A 19,413-nucleotide genomic window follows, 5' to 3' on the forward strand; every position below is an offset into this window, starting at 1 on the left:
TGGAGATCATGACTTGAAGAAGTCAACAGTAGCACATCTGCAAAAAGCAACGCCTCGGCCACGCCTGGAAATTCTGCCCATAAAAGTTATGAACAGAATCGGTGACAAAGGGCAGCCTTGGCGGAGTCCAACCCTCCCTGGAAAATAATATATATTTGTCGATGCGTGTGCCTTGTAACCATGACAACAGCTCGCGGTGAAAACGAGGCGGACAATTTAATTCGTCAATCGTTTTTCTTTTGAGTGGGTGTCCAAACCCTGGCTTGTAATGATTTTCAGAAGGCTAAAGAAGCCTTTTCTCTCCCCGACTATTACAAGCATCAATGACATGCATAAGATATGACCAACGGCAAATGACGCCACGTTAGCAGGCTTCACGATAAATATGTGCGGCAATGCATTTTGGGTAATCCGAAGAGCTCCAAGCACCTTATTGAATGAACACATGATTATCGCCCACATCCTATTTCCGTAACAACGCGCGTCTTCCTTGACTGCCACTATCTTTTTGTGGACTAAAAATAGTCATATGATGCAACATATTGTATGGGAAGCCTCAAAACGTGATCCCGGCAATCTGCAATTTGCCATACAATGCATACACAACCATCGTCGTGTGCAAGGGGTGAGAATGGTTAATTGTTTTTTTCAAGCCACATAACACGTCCATCTATATTGTAAATTCTTAATCATTATGGTCGTGCATGGACAAATTGGTACAGAACAACATGCATGATGCAGTGAACACGCTCATGCAAATACAACACTCAATCCGCTCTTGTGAAAGAGCTATACAAATAAAGATGGATTGTATTGGGCAAAAATATCGAGATATGACATTTTGGATATACCGCACAGCTGTACAAGATAACGCCAATGGAAAGAATTAAAGTATTTGAAAATTGTAATCTAATACAAAATTGAATTGATTGCCATGTCGATTTGAATTTGATTGCTAAGCAAACAGCGTCGACCTAAACACATGTAGCCAATATGTGTGTGTGTAGGTGTGTGTGTTTGCGTGCGTAAAAAATATTGTCTGAGCCTCGGGCAATTGCCATATTCAAATTAAATGAAATTAAATGTTTCAGAACATTTGCTGTTCCCACGACCTCTTGTTGTCATCCTGAGAAAACCATTTGCATAAACACACAATGAACAAAAGTAATGGGACACTTACAGGACGTCAGAAGTTTTCTAAACACGCAATTGTCCAGAGCCAAGTGACCTCAGGCAGCTGAGAAAATTCAGAAGCGACAGAGAATTAGTAACATTTATGCTTGACATCTAAGTTTACCACTGTAGATATTTAATTTCATACATTCCAAAAAATAAAACTTAAGATTAATGTGTTAAAGAAACACTCCTTTACAAATAAATCACGCTACCAATGAAGTTGTGATGAACATCGGCGCGTTTGCAAGTGCTGTTATTTTGTTGAAGTTGGATATGCTTTTTCAGTCATTATTCATCATGAGTATGCGCTTTTATAAATCTAATTCCATTATGAACGGCCATATTTGAGAATCATGCATGCACACATCAGTGAGGGCCTATGGTCAGAAATAAGCTAATTGAGGCTACAATCAAATCTTGCTAGCCGTTTTAACTCTCTTGACACCCCCTTTCGCATGTCAATGCTGAAAAGGCTCTGTCGCCCTCTAGTGTTACAGACACTAACTGCAAGATATTTGCACTTCAGTCAGAAAAAAATGTACGTAGCTTATCAAAAGTCAATACACAGTTGACAAGGTCTTTGACATTTTGAATTTTTTTGTATCCACTCCAAAAAAAAAAGTGAAAGAAGCTAAATTGCACTTATTGTAACAATATTACAAAGGAGTAAACAGCATCACAGGTTTTGGAAGCAAGGAAAAATATAAATACCTCTTTCAATAATTATTTTTTTTAGTTTTGATTTTGTTGACGAGAAGACAAAAACACAGAACAAATGTCATAATTGGCTAAAAATTTTATTAAATAAGAAGGCCAAACACACAGTTAAGAGTCAGTCAATCACTACGTTTGACACGCCCACATCAGACATGTTCCATGAATATATTATACACTTCAATATTAAAATAGCACGGCCACTCGGGTACACTGCAATACACGTAAATGAATATTTATCATTTGTATATAGTGCATATATTAAATCTATTGACCACTTTAGAAGCAACTAGCTCAAGCACTTGTTGCACTGTAGCGCCACCTGGTGCACATTTTGCACTTACTTATATGAACAGCATTACAGCAGGTTGTGACATCTAGACAATCATCATTGGACCTGAAGGAGAAGGGGGGGAAAGGAGGAGAAAGAAGAGGAGGAGCGGGAGGAAGAGAAGGTGGTGCGGGAGAAGAAGGAAAAAGAGGGTGAAGGAGAACGGATGGAGGAGGAAAGGTCTTCCTCTTCCGTCTTCTCTCATCCTCACCCTTCACCTCCTCTTCCATCTCCTCCTTGACCTCTTGATCTTTCTCCTCCGCTTCCACTTCTTATCCTCCTCCATCCCCACATTCTCCTCAAGGAAAATGGAGGAAATGGAAAACAGGGATATGCAGGAAAAGGAGTGGAAAGACGAGGAGGGAAAGGAAAGAAGAGGGGAAGGAGAAGAGAAGAAGCATATCTCCGTGGAGACGAGGCAGCCGGGCCAATCTTAAAGGGACATGACGCTGTTTGTGTTGTTTACATTCAAAATTTTGTGTGTGACATCTGCGAGGTCCAGCTTTAAGCACAACATTAGCATCTACAATGTGTCAAATGGAGCCCAGCACAACCAGCAATCACATATCTTCATCTCCTCATAGTGACAAAGAAACAAAGTCCACATTTGGATCTTACACTTAATATACGTCATCCAGGCACAGCGCGCTAATGCTGTCTTTTTTGGTTACTTTTCACATCCTGAAGCTCTATTAAACACTAAACACAAGTTAATGCACTGTAGTAAACATTCATTTCATCCAGCGTATGCGTGTTAACGTGCAGGCACGTAAGGAAAGAAAAGAGCGATGCCCCCCAGTGGACAGGAGGCCACTGAACAGACATTATTTAAGCGACCAACCACTGAAGGATGCTTGCGTCCTTTCCTCCGGTGGAAATGAGGCGGCTGTCATCGTGCAGGAATGCCACACTGGTCACATGACTGCTGTGGCCACCATACTCGTGGCCCGGTGCCTGGAAGATGCCATTTATAGCAAGGCTTCAAAGGTGAGCTTAGCACTTGGCAAAAGTTGAACGCAGGCAACTGGTCTGTCTCTTCTTGGTTGATGTTTGAAGGAAGGTGCCTTCTTTTTGAAATGCAAATTAACTGCTGACTCTGGACCCGGAGAAACTGCTCTTCTATGTAGCATGTGTAGGGGTTGCTTGGTCTCATCAATGTAGAGGTTACTGTACCCCTCGCTATGTTGTACATATTTTCCCCAAGACCTCACTAATCTGCATTTTAATCGTTTTCAACGGATTTTGCAGCTTTTCATATAACTACCGTACAATATTGAAACCATGGTTGAAATCAATGTTTGAAGTGCATAACAGGACCACACCTAAAATTTCAAACTGAAGATGCCTTTTGGATTAAAGCTGAAACATCGTCAACAACCAAGAAAAGTCTGATTGCCTCAGTTCAACTTTGTCAAATTACCAAAAACTGGATGACTGAGAATCGGCAAGGATGTCAGCGTATCATCAAGTTAGCATGGAAAATTATGGAGAGGGGGCAACTGACCCTGGGCTGAGAGCACGGGTACGAGAGCAAGTGCACTTTGCCAAAGTCGTCAGCCGACGCCAGTAGGGAGTCGTGGTGTGACCGGCACACACCGTTGATGTCTGTGCCATCCGCGCCATCTGGCCAAATTCCTGAAAAACACAATATGGAAAATTGTAAGCGGAATCCAGATTTTGGAGGACAGCAAGTAACATTCAATTATTTTCAACAAAAAACTAGGCTGTGTTGAAGTACTTACTGTTTCAATCTTTCAAATTTTCAGCCTCAAACTAATTAAGCGCGCTGCCACCTAGTGGTCAAGAGTAAAACTACAGCAAGATCTAAATGAGACTGAAATAAGGCTGTTAACTGTACAAAAAAAATATCGGCGGGACTACAAATCTGAAAGTCGCAATCGACTCGGGTCAACTGGATATCGATAATTGTGAATACAACATGGTCTAACTTGCCAAAGGTGTTGAAGCTCAGAGTGCAGGTGGACGTGGCCCACGTGAGGTTTCGCACGGTGTCCATGTTGGTCACGTGTTTGCCGCTGGGCGCCTCCCCTGAAACATGCAACACTTTGAGTGTGTATTCACGTACACACAATACACAAACATTGGAAGTGGTGGAGGAGGAGACAACGCACAGAAGAGGATCTCATAGTCGCCTGAGTTGGTGACCAGGTAGCGGCTGTCACTGGACCAATCCACATGTGTCACGAAGCTGGAGTGACCCTGAGGAACACGTTCGTTCAAACAAATCATAAAAATAATCATCACAATAAGCAAACCGGTTAAAAAGCTATTAACACTTTTGACAAAAGTATTTCCTGGTCACGTGACGTATTTTCTACTTGTTAAGTTGAATTTGTCCCTGCAAGACCCTACAAAAAAGGTCATAACGGTTTTGAAAGAATTAGTTTTCAGAACACAGCAATGCGTTATGGAGGTTGCCACTGATGGTTAGACAGCACGAGCAGAATTACAACATAGATCCATTTGCTCGTCCACGACAAGATCATTCGTATATCGAAAATAGTACATAAAGAGGTCATTTTTATGCAAAAAATTTGTATGGAACTCAAATTTGACGTAAAAAGGAGCTTTCATAACAAGGCTCCACGGTGCAGAACACAGATTTCCTCACATAATGTTTTTTCTATGAATTTTGTGTCTCTGAAACCAGTAAAAAACAAATTCCAAAGAAAAAAAAAAGTATTTCCTGATCAAATATTGCATTTGTTCATTGTTGCTAGGCAGATTTTTTTTTTTTTTATACTCACAGTACATTTTCCCATGCGGCTGTACTTGCGTCCGTTCTCCATCACGGCGTAGATGTAAATGAAGTTGTCGTGGGAAGACACCGCCAGGAAGTTGCCGTCTGACACACGCCCACAGACATTGTGGTTAGCATCAAAAGCTAACAATCACAAAGTTTTGTTGGTGTCTCACCTGGAGAATATTTGACATTGGAGATGATCTCATTGCCGTCTGTGTGCACAGAAACAAGGTCACGAGTGTCTGTGTCCAACACTAGCCATCTGAAAAACACACACACATGCACACAAGGAAACACACAAATAATACTACTTTTTTTTTTAACTATTTAACATGACCACTAATTAATTTAAAACTTTAAAGTGTGCCTTATGCTTGTTAACATATGTTAAGTTTGCATACCTTCCAGTCATTGTGCCGACGGCGAGAACTTCTCCGTTTGGATGAAAATTTGCACATCTTCCAGGATCCTGCGAGCAACAAAAAATAACTACTTTGTGAAGTCAAGGAGACATTTTTAATACCCCTTTTTAATAGTATAAACTTTTTTTTAATGACCTCAATGCTCTTGCTCCAGATGGGCTGGTGGGAGTTGGTATCCCACAGGTGTACTTGTTTATCCTGACAACAGGTGACAAACTGATCCAGACGTGAATGCGCAGCCAGACCCCAAAGCTCGTCCGTGTGACCCTGCACGCAGAACACACAACAACACAATATTTAGCGGCACTGTAAATACATCCCCAGGTCAGCAAATCAGTAAACAAGTGGCATGTTAGCTGCTAGCATTTTAGCCAATTGTGCCATTTAGCCAAAAAGGTAGTTAGCATGTTAGCTGTCAAATAGTCAGTTTAGCAGGTTAGCTACAACCATGCTAGCCAAATTATCTTTTTAGCATTTAGCAAGTTCACCACATAGATTGGCATTTTGTCAAAATATACAGTTTAACTTGTTAGCATTTTCTATTGTCATGATGTTAAGGATGGCTTTACCTGTACGATAGGTGTCAGTGTGTCAGGGAAGGCTGCTCTCAGGATGGCGTTCTTGGTGGTTCCGATGAAGAGTTCACCCCCCTTGCCTTCTGCGATGGCCCGAACTGGACCGAACGTGTCACCCACCTGACAGAGTAACACAGTTCATGATTCAAACCACCGCTATATAGAATGAATCAAGTGATAAACGGGGCTTGCCACTGTAATCTTAAACTCATGCTAACCTCCATGTCCACCTGCTTGCGGTATTCGCGGTCCCACAGCGCCACTTTGCGGTCCTTTCCTCCTCCAGACACCATGGTGCCATCTTTTAGGACACAGATGGAGAAGATGCCGCCCTCATGGGCCCCCGGTAACACCTGGCTGATGCGATTACCGCCTGTTTGTCCATCACAATGGAACTGATGACACTTTGCTCAAGATAGTACACGTGCTGCATGGATATATATTGTGGTGTACCTTTGGCCCAAACGGAGATGTTTCCACTGGAGTCTCCGGTGATGGCATCTCCGTTCTCGGCAAACGCCACGCATAACACATACTTGGGTTTCTCATGTTTCTGTATTGAAAAGCATTTATATAAATACATATTATTTTAGTATTCACTTTTTATTCAAGCTGACCACAGCTAAAATGAGAAAAATATAAGTGAGCTAATACATGAGGAGTACGACAAGGCTCAGTACTTGACATTTTTACCATTCATCTTGAATTTTAAGTCATTAAGTAGACTACATCAAAACAACTTACTACACAGCTGAAAGCTCAAACCACTTTCATTTTCAATTCACATTAAAAGCCAAAAATTAATTGACAAACAACTTGCCATTGTACTGATAAGATCTAGAATAAGAAAAAAAAAACTGAGTAAGTCCTGCAGTGTTCCTTAATCAGAATCAGAAATCCCTTTATTGTCATTGTACTCAAGTGTGCAACGAGATTAGAGAGCTCCCCTCTCCAGTGCAATACAACAATAATTCAGATAAATATATAAAGGGTCAACTCTGTCGCTGAAGCCACTTTGATTCTTCATATTCCACGTTTTAAATTTGTTTTATTTATTTTTTTTTTCCATCAGTTTTCATCTTCTACTGTCAACTGAAAGAATTCAAAACATGACGAATCGATGACAAAAAAAAACAAAACATACATGGAGTACCTCAAAGCTGAATACACACAGTACCAGCAACATTTCACTTCTTTTTAAAATAAATGCCAAAAATAAATATGATATCATATATTATTTGCTGCAATAAAAACAACAGCAATGTTACCTCAAAGAGACCTTGTTTCTTGGCCAGCGTGTTTCCCTCCAGGCTCCAGAAGTTGATGTGCGACTTGCCACAGGTGACAATCAGGTTAGCGTCCATCGGGTGGAAGACAGCTGCCAGCACTGAGTCGTTAGAGCACTGTGAAGACATCAGAACCCAGTCAGCATTCCGGGGAAAAAAAAAAAAACAATATCAAGATGGACGATTAGACACTAACCTTGACGTCGGCCAGTTGCTTCTCCTTCTGCCAGTTCCACACCGACAGGATGTGGTCGTTGGCATCATCGACAGCACACAGGAAGCTGCCGCCGTTCTGAATCGTCATGATACATCACACTTCGGAACTTGTGACCAAAGGGAAGTCGAATACAAAGTAGCGCTACTTACAGACTTGGAGAAGGACACGCAGGTGACGGCTCGGTCAAATACACCAGACCCCAGCACATGAAGCGTGTTGAGGCTCACTGAGTCCCACACACGGACGTGAGGTGCTAGCAGCTGAACACAAATTGTGTATGTTAGCCTTTAACATTTTAGCTGAACGGTCAATTTACCATATTCGTGACCAGCATTTTGTCACCATGTCCTGTTTGTGCAGCATGGTAGGCATGGTAGGCTAAAGTGTGTTTGGTGGGAAGAAACGTCTCCAACATGCATGATAGTAGCCTTCAACCTGACACTTTTGCCATGGCATGTTATCCACTAGTGCAATTTAGCATCTACCATGTTAGCGTGGTATCAATTTTAACACGTTCGTTTGCCAAGTACCTTTCCATCTTTAGTATTTCCCGCCACTTGTCCTGTTGCTATGGTAACCATGTCAGGATGCACACTCAAGCTGGAAAGACAACGGTTTTCATGTTAACTTACTGTACCGTTTAGCCTCTAGCATGTTAGCCAAAAATGTTTGAGTAGCATTTTATGGTTCATTATACGCTAAATGAGTAATTAAGCCTCGAACAGGTTAGCGCAACATATTGTATATCATGTTAGCTTCTAGCATGTTAGTTAGTTTGTTTTGGCCTCTGGCATGCTAGCCAAATATGCATTTATAGCATATTCAGGTTAAACAAAACGTGTAGTTTAGTTTCTATCTTGTCAGGTTAGAATGTGAGACAAACTTGTAGTTTAGCATCTCACCACTTGACATCGTCGTTGTGTCCCAGGTAGTGTCTCTGCTGCTGTTCATCGGTGTTGTACAGGACCACCACAGAGGCGTTGAAATAGACGATCTCTCCGGTGGGAAGAAGGTACAAATTGGAGCGGCAGTCCCGCCCGCGGTAGCCGTAGCTGTAGTTGCGCCGTCATGGAAAATTAACACTAGCATAGCATAGTAGTATTGTAGGAGGTACAACCACTCCGCTCCTAAATTATTAGTTACGTAGATAGCCCTAAAATAGCTTAGCATAGCATCTAGGTGAGAAGTTTTTTTGCTAGCTGCTATGGGGTATTCATGTACTCCACTTTAAGGCCCAATCCCAGTACTCAAACTACACTATAAGGTCTTCATTGAAGTGTATGCGTACAAGAAGTGCACATAGTGTTCGAAAGCGCAGGTTACAAGCAAACTAAAATTGCAGAATTAGAACAGTGTGTATGATTTCATCCATTTACGCCCCCGCATCATTAAGCAAGTTAGGGTATTGGGATGAAGTGGTAAGTTATGTGGATAGCCTAGCATAGGCCACGTCACAATTTGTAAATGATGTGACATCAATGATGGCGTGTGGCTTAGCTGGAGGCAAAAACAACTTGCGTGCTTGTTTAAAGACAGTCCCCCACAAAATAATGAATAATAATGATAATAAGTTTCATTTGCCTGCAGCAGACACCATGACATCATCGTGACGTAGGCTATGAACGTGTATATAGGTTAGGATGTCCATTGAAGGATACACCCACTCCAGCTTGAGCTTGTGGTCTGGTAATGCCCCCTTTTGGTCCAAGCTGAAGCTTTCTCTCAACTGGTCGGGCACATGCATGGTGACAGGACGGCCACGCAGGAACATCCTCACGTAACCATCCTCTGATGTAGGAAGGAAGGGGGGAGGACAAAGAGAGAGATGAAAATTTTAAAATATAATCTTGCTTTAATAACACTATGAAATACATACTGTAACACAAAGCAAGGCCTCTTACCTGCATTATATGTGCATTCTTTGGATTTACTGGGATAGGGAAAAACAAAAAAAGCATGTTAGCGTTTAGCATGTTAGCCAAACATGCTGTTTTAGCATGTTAGCCATGAGTGTATTAGTCCAAGATGTAGTTTAGCTTGTTAGCCTAAAACATGGTGACCAAATGTTTATTTTAGCCTTTGGCATATAAGCCTCATATTCAGTGACACTGATTGCCGTGTTTTTCTGTTCCGTGTCAGGGTTGGAATGAAAGTGTTTGACTTTTTCCCGGCGCTTTCAATGGTAATGCCGACTTGCCAGGAAAAGAGCAAAACAAAAAAAAAAAGACTGAGGAACACATCAAACACACAAAGACTTGTTTTGTCTCTAATAATGTGTGTGTGCGTGGCTCCCAGTCCGAGCCAACGAGGTGAGACGTTAATGAGAGTAGTGCATGCTGGGTACTAGACCAGAGCCCATCCAAATGGGCGGGACCAGCACTAGCACCAACTTGACCAGCACTTTTCACAACCAATCAGAGGTTGCCGACTGATGAGCGTGTTTGCGCTTCAATTCCAATTCCAAATCGGTGAATAGATACCGAAGCATGTATGCGCTAATGAATGCATGCACGCACACATGCAAATCAAAATTTCCAAACAGACACGCACACATTGACCACACGCAAAGAAACACGCAAAAGCACACACACACACATTAGGAATAATCAACATGTCCAAACACACACACACACACACAGACCGACGTTTGTGTTGAGTTTGCACTAAACAGATTAAATTGATTAAAGTTGTGTGCCCTGCATTGTTTATTGATGTTCCTTTTCACTCTGGGTTGAACCAGTTCTTGTATGCGTATGAAGTTAACTTTCAGCGTTGATGAAATTCAGATTTGAAGGGTGTGATTGACTTGATGTTTTTCCTTGTCAGCTATGTGGGAATATTAATGCGTTGTTACTTTGCTTCTAATGGACTCGAAAAAAAGACCACACAGTGCACTCCATTGGATACTGTTTGTGAGTGAGTGAGTGAGTGAGCGAGCGAGCGAGTGAGTGAGTGAGTGAGTGAGTGAGGTAATCATCATATTGAAATGACAAAACACTGCAGTAAAACTATTTGCAGACGATTAAATACAAAACGAAAATAATATATGCAATACATGCAAGGAGGACTGTGCACATAATCAATAAAGCTGCATAACACATAATTTTCTGCTGTATAAATTATAACCAAACAATATATGCGAGGAACACTTGGACGCTACATAATCCATCCTAGTGTGTCCAGACGGACGCCTTGCAGCATTTGCTCCAGTGAATAATTAAAGCCACCAATAATGCAAACACGCACACAGACAGACTGATGTACGAGCGTGAGCACACACACACACACACACACACCCACACACACACACACACACACACACACGGCTTCTACTGACTACAACACAACTTGTGAGACAACTTTGCAACACGAACACTTCTCAAATGTATGCGCGCGTGTGCGTGTGTGCGTGAGCGTGTTTGTGTGTGTGCGCGTGGGCGTTGCTCCCCCCCCCCGCCCCAGGCTCAATAAATAAAAGTTCAAATTACACTCGACAACCATAAAAAACACAATAAGACCGAGAGGGACTGGAACGCAACACTTGCAACATCCCACGTTAAAAACGCGACATAACCTTGATAAGCTGCACAACGATGCAATTGATTGATTATAACATTGAATTGAGGTTTTTTTTTTTAAAAAAAAGTATACCTGCTTGATTTCTTCATGTCTGCTCGCGTCTGTTACAACAAACTCCGACCGTTGCTGAGTGGGTGCGTGCGTGCGTGTGTATGTCTGGTGCTCAGCAACACTTTTTCACTTCCCTTCTTCCTTCAGCCTGCCAACTCATTCTCAATTCTCAGCCAATCAGCAGTCACTTCCTGAACTCAGCAACCCGCCCCTCTCCCCTGTTTCCAATGAGAAATATGATGCCATTAGCGGCTGCTACCCGGACCACTGCACCATCTCATCATGTTCACTTTTCATGCGACAATAGGATTAATTATTGTTAGAAACGTACAAATGCATCGTATTGGAGGATGTTCCTAATATTTTGAACATCTCATGTAGCTATGTAAGCAAGCTACAAGCACTCAAATGAATAATGTTGAATTATCACTGAGCTTCCAATCCAAAATGTGAACGCGTGCTGCGTTCGCTAAACCTGGGACATGTGGGCTGACCATAGAAGAACACCATTAAGTCATGCTGCAGTTTCTCTCTCACCACTCCTCTCCAGCTCTCTCACTCTCTGTATTGATTAACTTTATCTCTTTATGACAGGAAATAAATGGTTAATTAAGTTATAAAGTCGAGCCTTCCCTGCTAAAACTGCTTCCCCCACAACCCAACATTGGTTTACAAAAGAAAATAGAGGGATGAAAGAGGGTTATTTTAAATCATTAAATAAAATATTAACATTTTAACATGTAAGTTTTTTTATTTGATTAAATAATCGGTTAATTGCAATTAAATTAATGGTATATCCAATGGGAGTAAATTACTATTATTATTATATTATGACAACTTAAATAAATACAGTTGACATTTTGTAATAATTTTATGATACACTTATGATCCATCCATCCATTTTCTCTTCCGATTCTCCTCACAAGAGTCGCGTCAGCTGTCTTCGGGCAGTAGGCGGGGTACACCCTGAACTGGTTGCCAGCCAATCACGGGGCAGACAAAAACGAACAACCATCGATATGGTTATTGTTAAATTTGATTTATTTGATCATAATTCGGTTTTCAATTAAACCTAAATTTATTGTAAATAATACAATTTAAAAATGACAATTTACGGTATTAGTCCCCCCCTTCCCTCACGTGTTTCCATTATCATCAATGCTTTTTATGACACATCAAGAATTTTTAAAAGTTACTTAAAACATTGTCAGTAAAATATCCCCCGGAAGTATTGATTATAAAAAAAACATACATTCAGTTGTTTTAAAATGCTAGTTTGTAAGGGTAGCGTGTGATAAAAGTCAACAAGCGTTTACCTTTTCCCGCCTGAGGAGCTGCTGGATGAAGTTGTTCGACTACGACTTTCGGCCGCTGCCGCTTCCCTCCTGACCAGCGTGAGGCGCTCTGTCGACATGCTCTTCCTGGACAGGCATCACATAATATAAATCTTTTATCTAAAAGTATCTGTATACTCACATATGTACATAATCTACCTCTTGATTGAGTGCAGCACATCCTTCTTGGGCGACGACGGTGATGAGAGAAGGCGTTTGTGCTGCACATATCCGTTGCTCATCGGCTTGGAAGGAAGAGTCTGAAGTAACTGACGAACTGAACACAGATGACACAAAAATTGGACTTAAATGCACTTTGCAAATCATATTACACTGTGACAGTAACACAATTACACTGCTCAGGCCCCTGAAACATGGTGCCCCACCTTGGTCCTATCTACTGGATTAAAGAGGAGCAACAGCGCATTTCAAACTTTTAATGAAACTCAATCTGCAAAGATTTGTGTCGTCCTAACTAGAAATGCACGCCAAATCATAAAACAGAGATAAATTTCTCAACTCAGTGTTACAAAATATTGACATTTACTTATATTATTTACCTAATTTCCTTTATTTAGGGAAAGTAATGTAGTGACCACAGTCACAGGTGCAGCGGCTGAACATCCTTTAGTGACCAGCAGCCACTGCTTGAAAGTGAAATACAACTGAGGTGTACTTAGAATAAAAATACAGTAAAAGTTGAATAGTAAATAAATGGGGAAAAAAAGTACTGTACTAGATTTCAAAACATATAATTGACGGTATTGCATTCCATGTTTTGAATGTTTTTGAGTAATTAATTCTGTGATTCTTTTACATAAAGGCTCTTATCACATTTTGAGAATCATTAAGGCAAAAATAAATTAAATTTAAAAAAAAAGAACCTAATCTTAAACCCCTAACCATCGCACCTCAAACTAACCCCAAATCCTAACCCTAACCCTCCTGAACCCAACCCGAAACACGAACTACCCCAAATATGCCACTCTTTTTTTTGGGGCATGATCTTGAGTCATTTTCACTGCCAAAAACGGGCATGTGCGAAGAAGCTAACCGAACACAGAACTGCATCGTACTCACCCTTGGCAGGCGGGGCTGTGCCGGGCATCGACCTCCTCCCGCTGGCATGGGTGCCCCCTGCCTGCTGCGAAGCCACACTCTGCTCCTCGCAGCAGCCGAGGCGCCGCAGGGCGTCGGCCAGAGCTGCCTTCAGGAGCTGGATGTCATCCTCCTGCAGCTGAAGACGCTGCTCAAGGTGAGACACGCGGTCCTCCATTTCCATGTTGCTCCCCGCCGACATTGTGTCGTCTGGTAGGGAGGAACACGGATTTGAGTTGGAAATCTATGGCCAAGTCATTAAGCTTGGAAAGTGATCAAATCAGCCTAAAAATGGCACCTTCAAACCAAAATGGTGGACTTCTTGTTTCCCTTTGGGTGTGGGTTTTTGCTGTTAGGTCAAAACTAGCCTTGGGGTCTAAATTCTTTTGAAAAGTCTGGAAAATGGCCTACTTAGCGTGTCTTTTCAGGCATGGTCATTAGAATTTTTTGTGAGTTTATTCATGGGAGGCATTCCTACAAAGATATTTGCTGTTAGGTCAAACAAGCTTTGGTGGCTGATTTCTTTAAGAAATGCGGAGAGCACAATTTATCCAAAATTAAAAAAAAAATTTAAACTATTTTGAAAATTTAGGATAGCGAAACTAACATTTCTGCTTCAAAACATAACATCACACTTCCTGTGTCTTTTCAGCCATTGGTACTTGAGACTTTTTTGTGGGTCTAGGAACGATAGATGTGGCTGCCAAAATTCATGGTACTATATCAAACTGCCGGGGGCTGTATTCGTTTGAAAATTACGCAGAGGGCCAAATTGAATGCTTTAAACCAAAATGTCAAGACTTCCTGTGTCTTCTCTGGTATAGGTTCTTGAAATTATTTTGTGGGTTTATTCATCACAGACATGTCTGTGTGAGTGAGTGGGAGGTTTTAAGTTTTCTCAAAGGCTAGAGGAACAATAAGAACTGACAGGGAACCTGATCGCGTTTAATAATTCAGATGAAAGACAAAACAAAGCAACTCTGCTGTTCTTGAAAGAAACAGAGTGGAGTAAGTTATAAAACAATTTATGAATATTACAAAATTTACTGTACTAAACAACATTACATTTACCCATCAACTCAGCCTTCCCAAATCTAAACCATCCTCTTTGTTATGCAGTAGATTAACAAGACCAAAATAAAAATACATTTTTAATCTACGTTCTAAAGATGATACTCAAAAATGCAACCTCATTTGACACACATCCTTTTCACAGCAGAGCACTTAACACACATTTTCAAAACTCTCTGAGCATCCGGTTCAATCACGTCACCCATAATGTCGACAGGAAGTAGCCGGAAGCCTCTTTTGCATAAACCACATCAAGATGGTCAACGTATGCAAGATCAACAATGAACCAGTCTATTTAAAACATCTCACTTCCTCAACACAATCGCTACAATCGTTGTTTTGAATATTGTGTGCACAAAATGGCTTTTATGACTTACTTTAAAAGGATTTAAAGGGTAAGTCAACCGCAAAGTTTTCTTTACAATCCGTTCCATATGCATTGACTTAAGTCAAAACACGGCATTCTGATTAATATTGAGTTTGTGGAATATAAATTAAGCAGTAAAATCCACCCTTGAATCGTGAATTGTGATGTAATTTTCAGTCAACAGAAAGTGGCAAAATGGCCGCCCCTGAGATGGCTAAAAACGTGTGGATTTTTCTCTTAACTCTTATTCCACAAAAGCAATATTAATCAGAATGCCGTGTTTTGGCCAGTGGGGACTTCTAAAACATATTATTGTGTTGAACACTTTTGAGTAGATTTCCCTTGAAACAGATTCTTGGCTCGAGCCAAGTGTTTCACACCACGACTGCTCATGTGATAACATCTACTCAATATCTACCACATTCAAAATGACACTGCAAAATATTAAAGGGACAGAATTCAGTACTTATCTAGTGGTGAACTAATAGAATGCAGGGATCTAAGATCAAGCACGTGCCTCAGAGAGACCACACTTCGCAATCCTACCACCAATTTGTTTTCAGCAGAGGTGCAAGCAAAATGTCACCACAAACGACTTCTAGAATCCCTGAAGTAACAAAGTAAGTGCATTGCATTTGTGTGCACGTGATGTAGTCATCGAGCCAGCATTTTTGTCATCGGGTGATTGTAGCCCACGGGTTTAAGGAACAGAACCTGCATATACTAAAATTACACTTGGGCACCCAAAATCCTTGTTTCTTGATTGCGTTGGACTTTGCTTTCCTCGGTTGGCAAATACTTTTATTGCACAGCCGCTGGTGGCCAGAAGGTGGTGGTAGTAGTAATGCACCAAAAGTATTTGCCAACTGCCAAAAGACAGAAAAAATGGAGGCAGAAGAAGTAGTAGTAATGACAATGATCGAGTAATGTTCCGCTAGTTTAGTATGGGGATTCTTTTGATTTTTGTCAACTCTGGGTGCGTTTGAGCGCTTAAAAAAAAAAACTGTACTTGGGGACTTTCTCTGTTTCTTAATTCAGCGACATTTCGTCCAGCATAGCTCGGTGCTGCCTGGCATGTCGTAGCAAAACGTTTTGTTATGCTGAAGGTCCATTACGCTAAATTGGCATTAACCTGTGTGCAATAAACACCTACCTCAAAAATTGTAAACATAATGGGGGTGCAATCGACGAAACTTAATAAGGGTACACTGTACATGAAACCGTGCCGCAAATAATGGTTGAGAACATCTGATTAATATTCCCTTGAAACACACACACACACACACACGCACGCACGTAATATCTGTTCACTATTCATCCAACGCCACAGATTGCACCAGGGTGAGGTGAGAGAAGGTCACATGGTCACTGCTAGGAAGCACAAACGAGGAAGCGGAAGGAAGACATAAATGATGATGGTCATGATGTTGATGACGATAATGATGAAGACGGTGGAGCTGATCCGGCCTACCTGCCATCTTGCCAGTTTTCTGGCTGCTGTCCATCAAAGAGTCCGCAGAGCAACAGACAGGGAGGTGGTGCGTCCACTCAGCGCAAACCCCTCCCCCAGCCCCCACCACACCCTCATGCTCCTCCATCACCCTACACCCCTCCCACCTCCGCTCTCTCTCTCACTGGGCCATTCCTTGGGACCACACCCACTAAATGCTTCCATCCTCCTATCATATCGTCCCACCTCCTGACACACACGAGCATCAGTAGAACCTGCCACCACAGAGATGCTGTGGGGAGCATAAGATCAATGACATGCACGAACACAAGGATCAAGGCAAAAACAATGAGAAACACACGCACACACACACACACACACTTACAGAAGCGTCAGTACAAGATCAATGTGACAGACAGACACACACAATTTATTTACACATTCGTCATCCACACTCTCACACACACACACACACACCTACTGACACACTGGCAAAGTCCAAACTTCTTGTTCGTTTGGATAGGTGGCTATAATTGGTGCCTCTTAAGGAGGGCAGAGGTAATTGCGGCATCATCTTTCTCCCCAAATGAACCCTACAAGACTATTTGGACATGACAAAATCTCATACTGTTCGCCTCATACTAGCAGGTCTGTGATTACAGCGAGAACAGATGTCACATGAAAAAAAATGAAGAAGACAAGGACGTGACCGGTGCTCACCACACTACACACTGCCCTAAACGTAACACGTAAAAAAAAAAGAAAAAAATCAAAATAATTGCCTAAATGTAAGAAACACCCTAAATGCCAGACGCATAAAACAGCACAGCCAATGGGGAGTAATCATTTTTGACAGGCAAACACATTTAAATGCATTCGAAATTATTTGGAAGTACGTTTCAACAGCCTTTGAAATACGTTTAAACATTTTTGCAAATACCTTGTATACTGAATACTAAATGCTGCAAGGTATTGAGAACAAAAGTGTTTTTTTAGCATTTGGCCTTCATTCTGCCAATATGTTTGAAAATGAAGTCAAAAAACATTGTTTATCCATAATTCTTGTGATTTCTTTTTATGTCTGTAGTACATGATTTCCGTTCAGCATGTTTTCCCACAATGCCACGGGCTAATGACTTGCGCATGCAAATACCCCGTGGCATTATGGGAAAAACGGCAATCGGAAATTGATAAAATACATTGCAATTTTTTAACTTGCACATGTGCAAGTCAAAACCCATGGCATTGTGTGGAAAAGATGCTCCGTTTTTAGCATTTAGCTTACGAGTATGACCATACGTAGTATATAACATCAAGACAAAAAAAAAAATCCTAAATGTAACATTCAAACCAATCATGTTCATTGAATGTCATTTTTAAAAAGAATACATTAAATAGAAAAAAAGCACAAAAAAAAGCAAAAATGTAACATTAAAGACAACAAAGGTCGTGTAATGTTCAAAACAAAGCGTTTAATGCTCAAACCCTTTAAATGTAACATTATGAAAATATTTTCTTCCTCTGGTGTGATTGGCTAAACCTTCACAATTTGGGGCGCCTGCGACACACATTTTGAAAAAGACTCCTTATGTGAAAAGGTAAAAATAAAATTAAATGACTGTTGGCTCAAATACAGCCAGCGACGATTTAACTGAGCGGATTAACTGACATTCATAGATTGTCAAAACATTTCAGTGATATCTGAGATGGGAAGCAGCATTTTAGAATCTGATGAACATTTTCAATATTTGGTAGGGCGTCTGTTGCCAAGTTAAACGTGGGAAATTCAAAATATATGGCCAGATGTGTTAATTATAGACTGCTGTATATTGTGTTTCAGCGTGTGTGCGTTCGTGCGTGCGTGCGTGCGTGTGTTTGTGTGTGCTGACCGTTGTTGCAGTACTGCATGAGCAGGTTGTTGCTGTCGTACAAGCTACCGCACGAAGACACCAACATCTTCCTCTTGTCCGACTCTCTTCGTCCGTCCATCCTTCAATCCTTCCTTTCCCACTCCTTTCCTTCCTTTTTCTTGTCACCTTTACCTGCAGGCGCCGTCTGGGACTGAATCCAAGTCAAACTGACACATGGATCCGGACTTCCGGCTGGGGCCCTTTCAAAGTAAAATAATCCTAAACCAAAACTTTTTAAACTTTGTTTGGAAAGTCTAACCCAAGATTGAGAGCAGAAATATCCGAAACCTTGAATTAAGCGATACACTCGATTTAAAAACGAACATTAAAACCCCAATGTCCAAATTCCATCCTCTGATTGTGGCATGAATCAAAACTTGAAATATTACTCTAAAACTCAGGTGGGAAAATATATTCCAAATCCAGCCCATTGTTTGCAATTAGAATCAGCACATGTAACTATAATTTCCAATATTCAACATGTCTCGAAAACTGACTTTAGTAACCTCACACGAGGCCTGGAATCTTAATTTGAAAGACTAATCCCGGGATGAACCCTTAATTTGAACGTCCAGCACCGTAGCCTTGAAATCATAAACTTTGTTTGGAATCCCAATGCAGGTTTAAAACGTTCATGTGTTTTTTAAATAATTTTCAGAGTTGGCGTCCGTATTTCTTTTTAATTTGAAAAGCACGCAGTTTTGTGGTTCTGGGTTACTCTTCGTTATCTTGACGGGTATTCCTCGCGTCCATCTGCCTCGTGCAGCACGGTCCTGCTGTTTCCATAGCAACACCAGCCTTCTCATGTTCACTATTTGAGGCAAACCGTGTCATGTGACAGAGAAACGATTACCAACAGCAGAAGTGTCGCGAAAACCAATCTGATGACGTCGGTCGTGAATAATTCACAGGTGTTGCTAATTGAGCCCAAAGACCACGTGGGCAATGCAGGCAAATTACAGCAACGTATTAAAAATATTTTCTTTTAGTAGCGCAGTCACCTTTAATTACTTTAAACGTTTTTTTTTCTATTCTATTTTGACCATCTACTTATACTATTGGAGCGCA

General features: G+C 41.2%; 1 protein-coding gene across 1 annotated transcript; it reads right to left on the minus strand.

Annotated features, from left to right (window-relative positions):
- Positions 1-1,957: 1,957 nt before the first annotated feature.
- On the minus strand, positions 1,958-19,117 carry eml2 (EMAP like 2). Its single transcript, XM_088300994.1, has 22 exons — positions 18,325-19,117; positions 13,530-13,757; positions 12,609-12,726; positions 12,432-12,536; positions 9,387-9,415; positions 9,144-9,273; positions 8,388-8,537; positions 8,016-8,085; positions 7,635-7,745; positions 7,465-7,560; positions 7,251-7,385; positions 6,436-6,535; positions 6,201-6,355; positions 5,977-6,102; positions 5,543-5,674; positions 5,387-5,454; positions 5,159-5,247; positions 4,990-5,087; positions 4,354-4,441; positions 4,175-4,270; positions 3,726-3,856; positions 1,958-3,175 (listed from the first exon to the last, which is right to left on the minus strand). Exons 1-22 carry the CDS (start codon positions 18,422-18,424, stop codon positions 3,050-3,052), a joined length of 2,481 nt encoding a protein of 826 aa, XP_088157120.1. The 5' UTR covers positions 18,425-19,117; the 3' UTR covers positions 1,958-3,049.
- Positions 19,118-19,413: the final 296 nt, after the last annotated feature.

This window comes from Idiotropiscis lumnitzeri, chromosome 7, assembly GCF_059441095.1.
Source record: "Idiotropiscis lumnitzeri isolate Australia: NSW breed Sydney's pygmy pipehorse chromosome 7, RoL_Ilum_1.0, whole genome shotgun sequence".
Taxonomy (NCBI): domain Eukaryota; kingdom Metazoa; phylum Chordata; class Actinopteri; order Syngnathiformes; family Syngnathidae; genus Idiotropiscis; species Idiotropiscis lumnitzeri.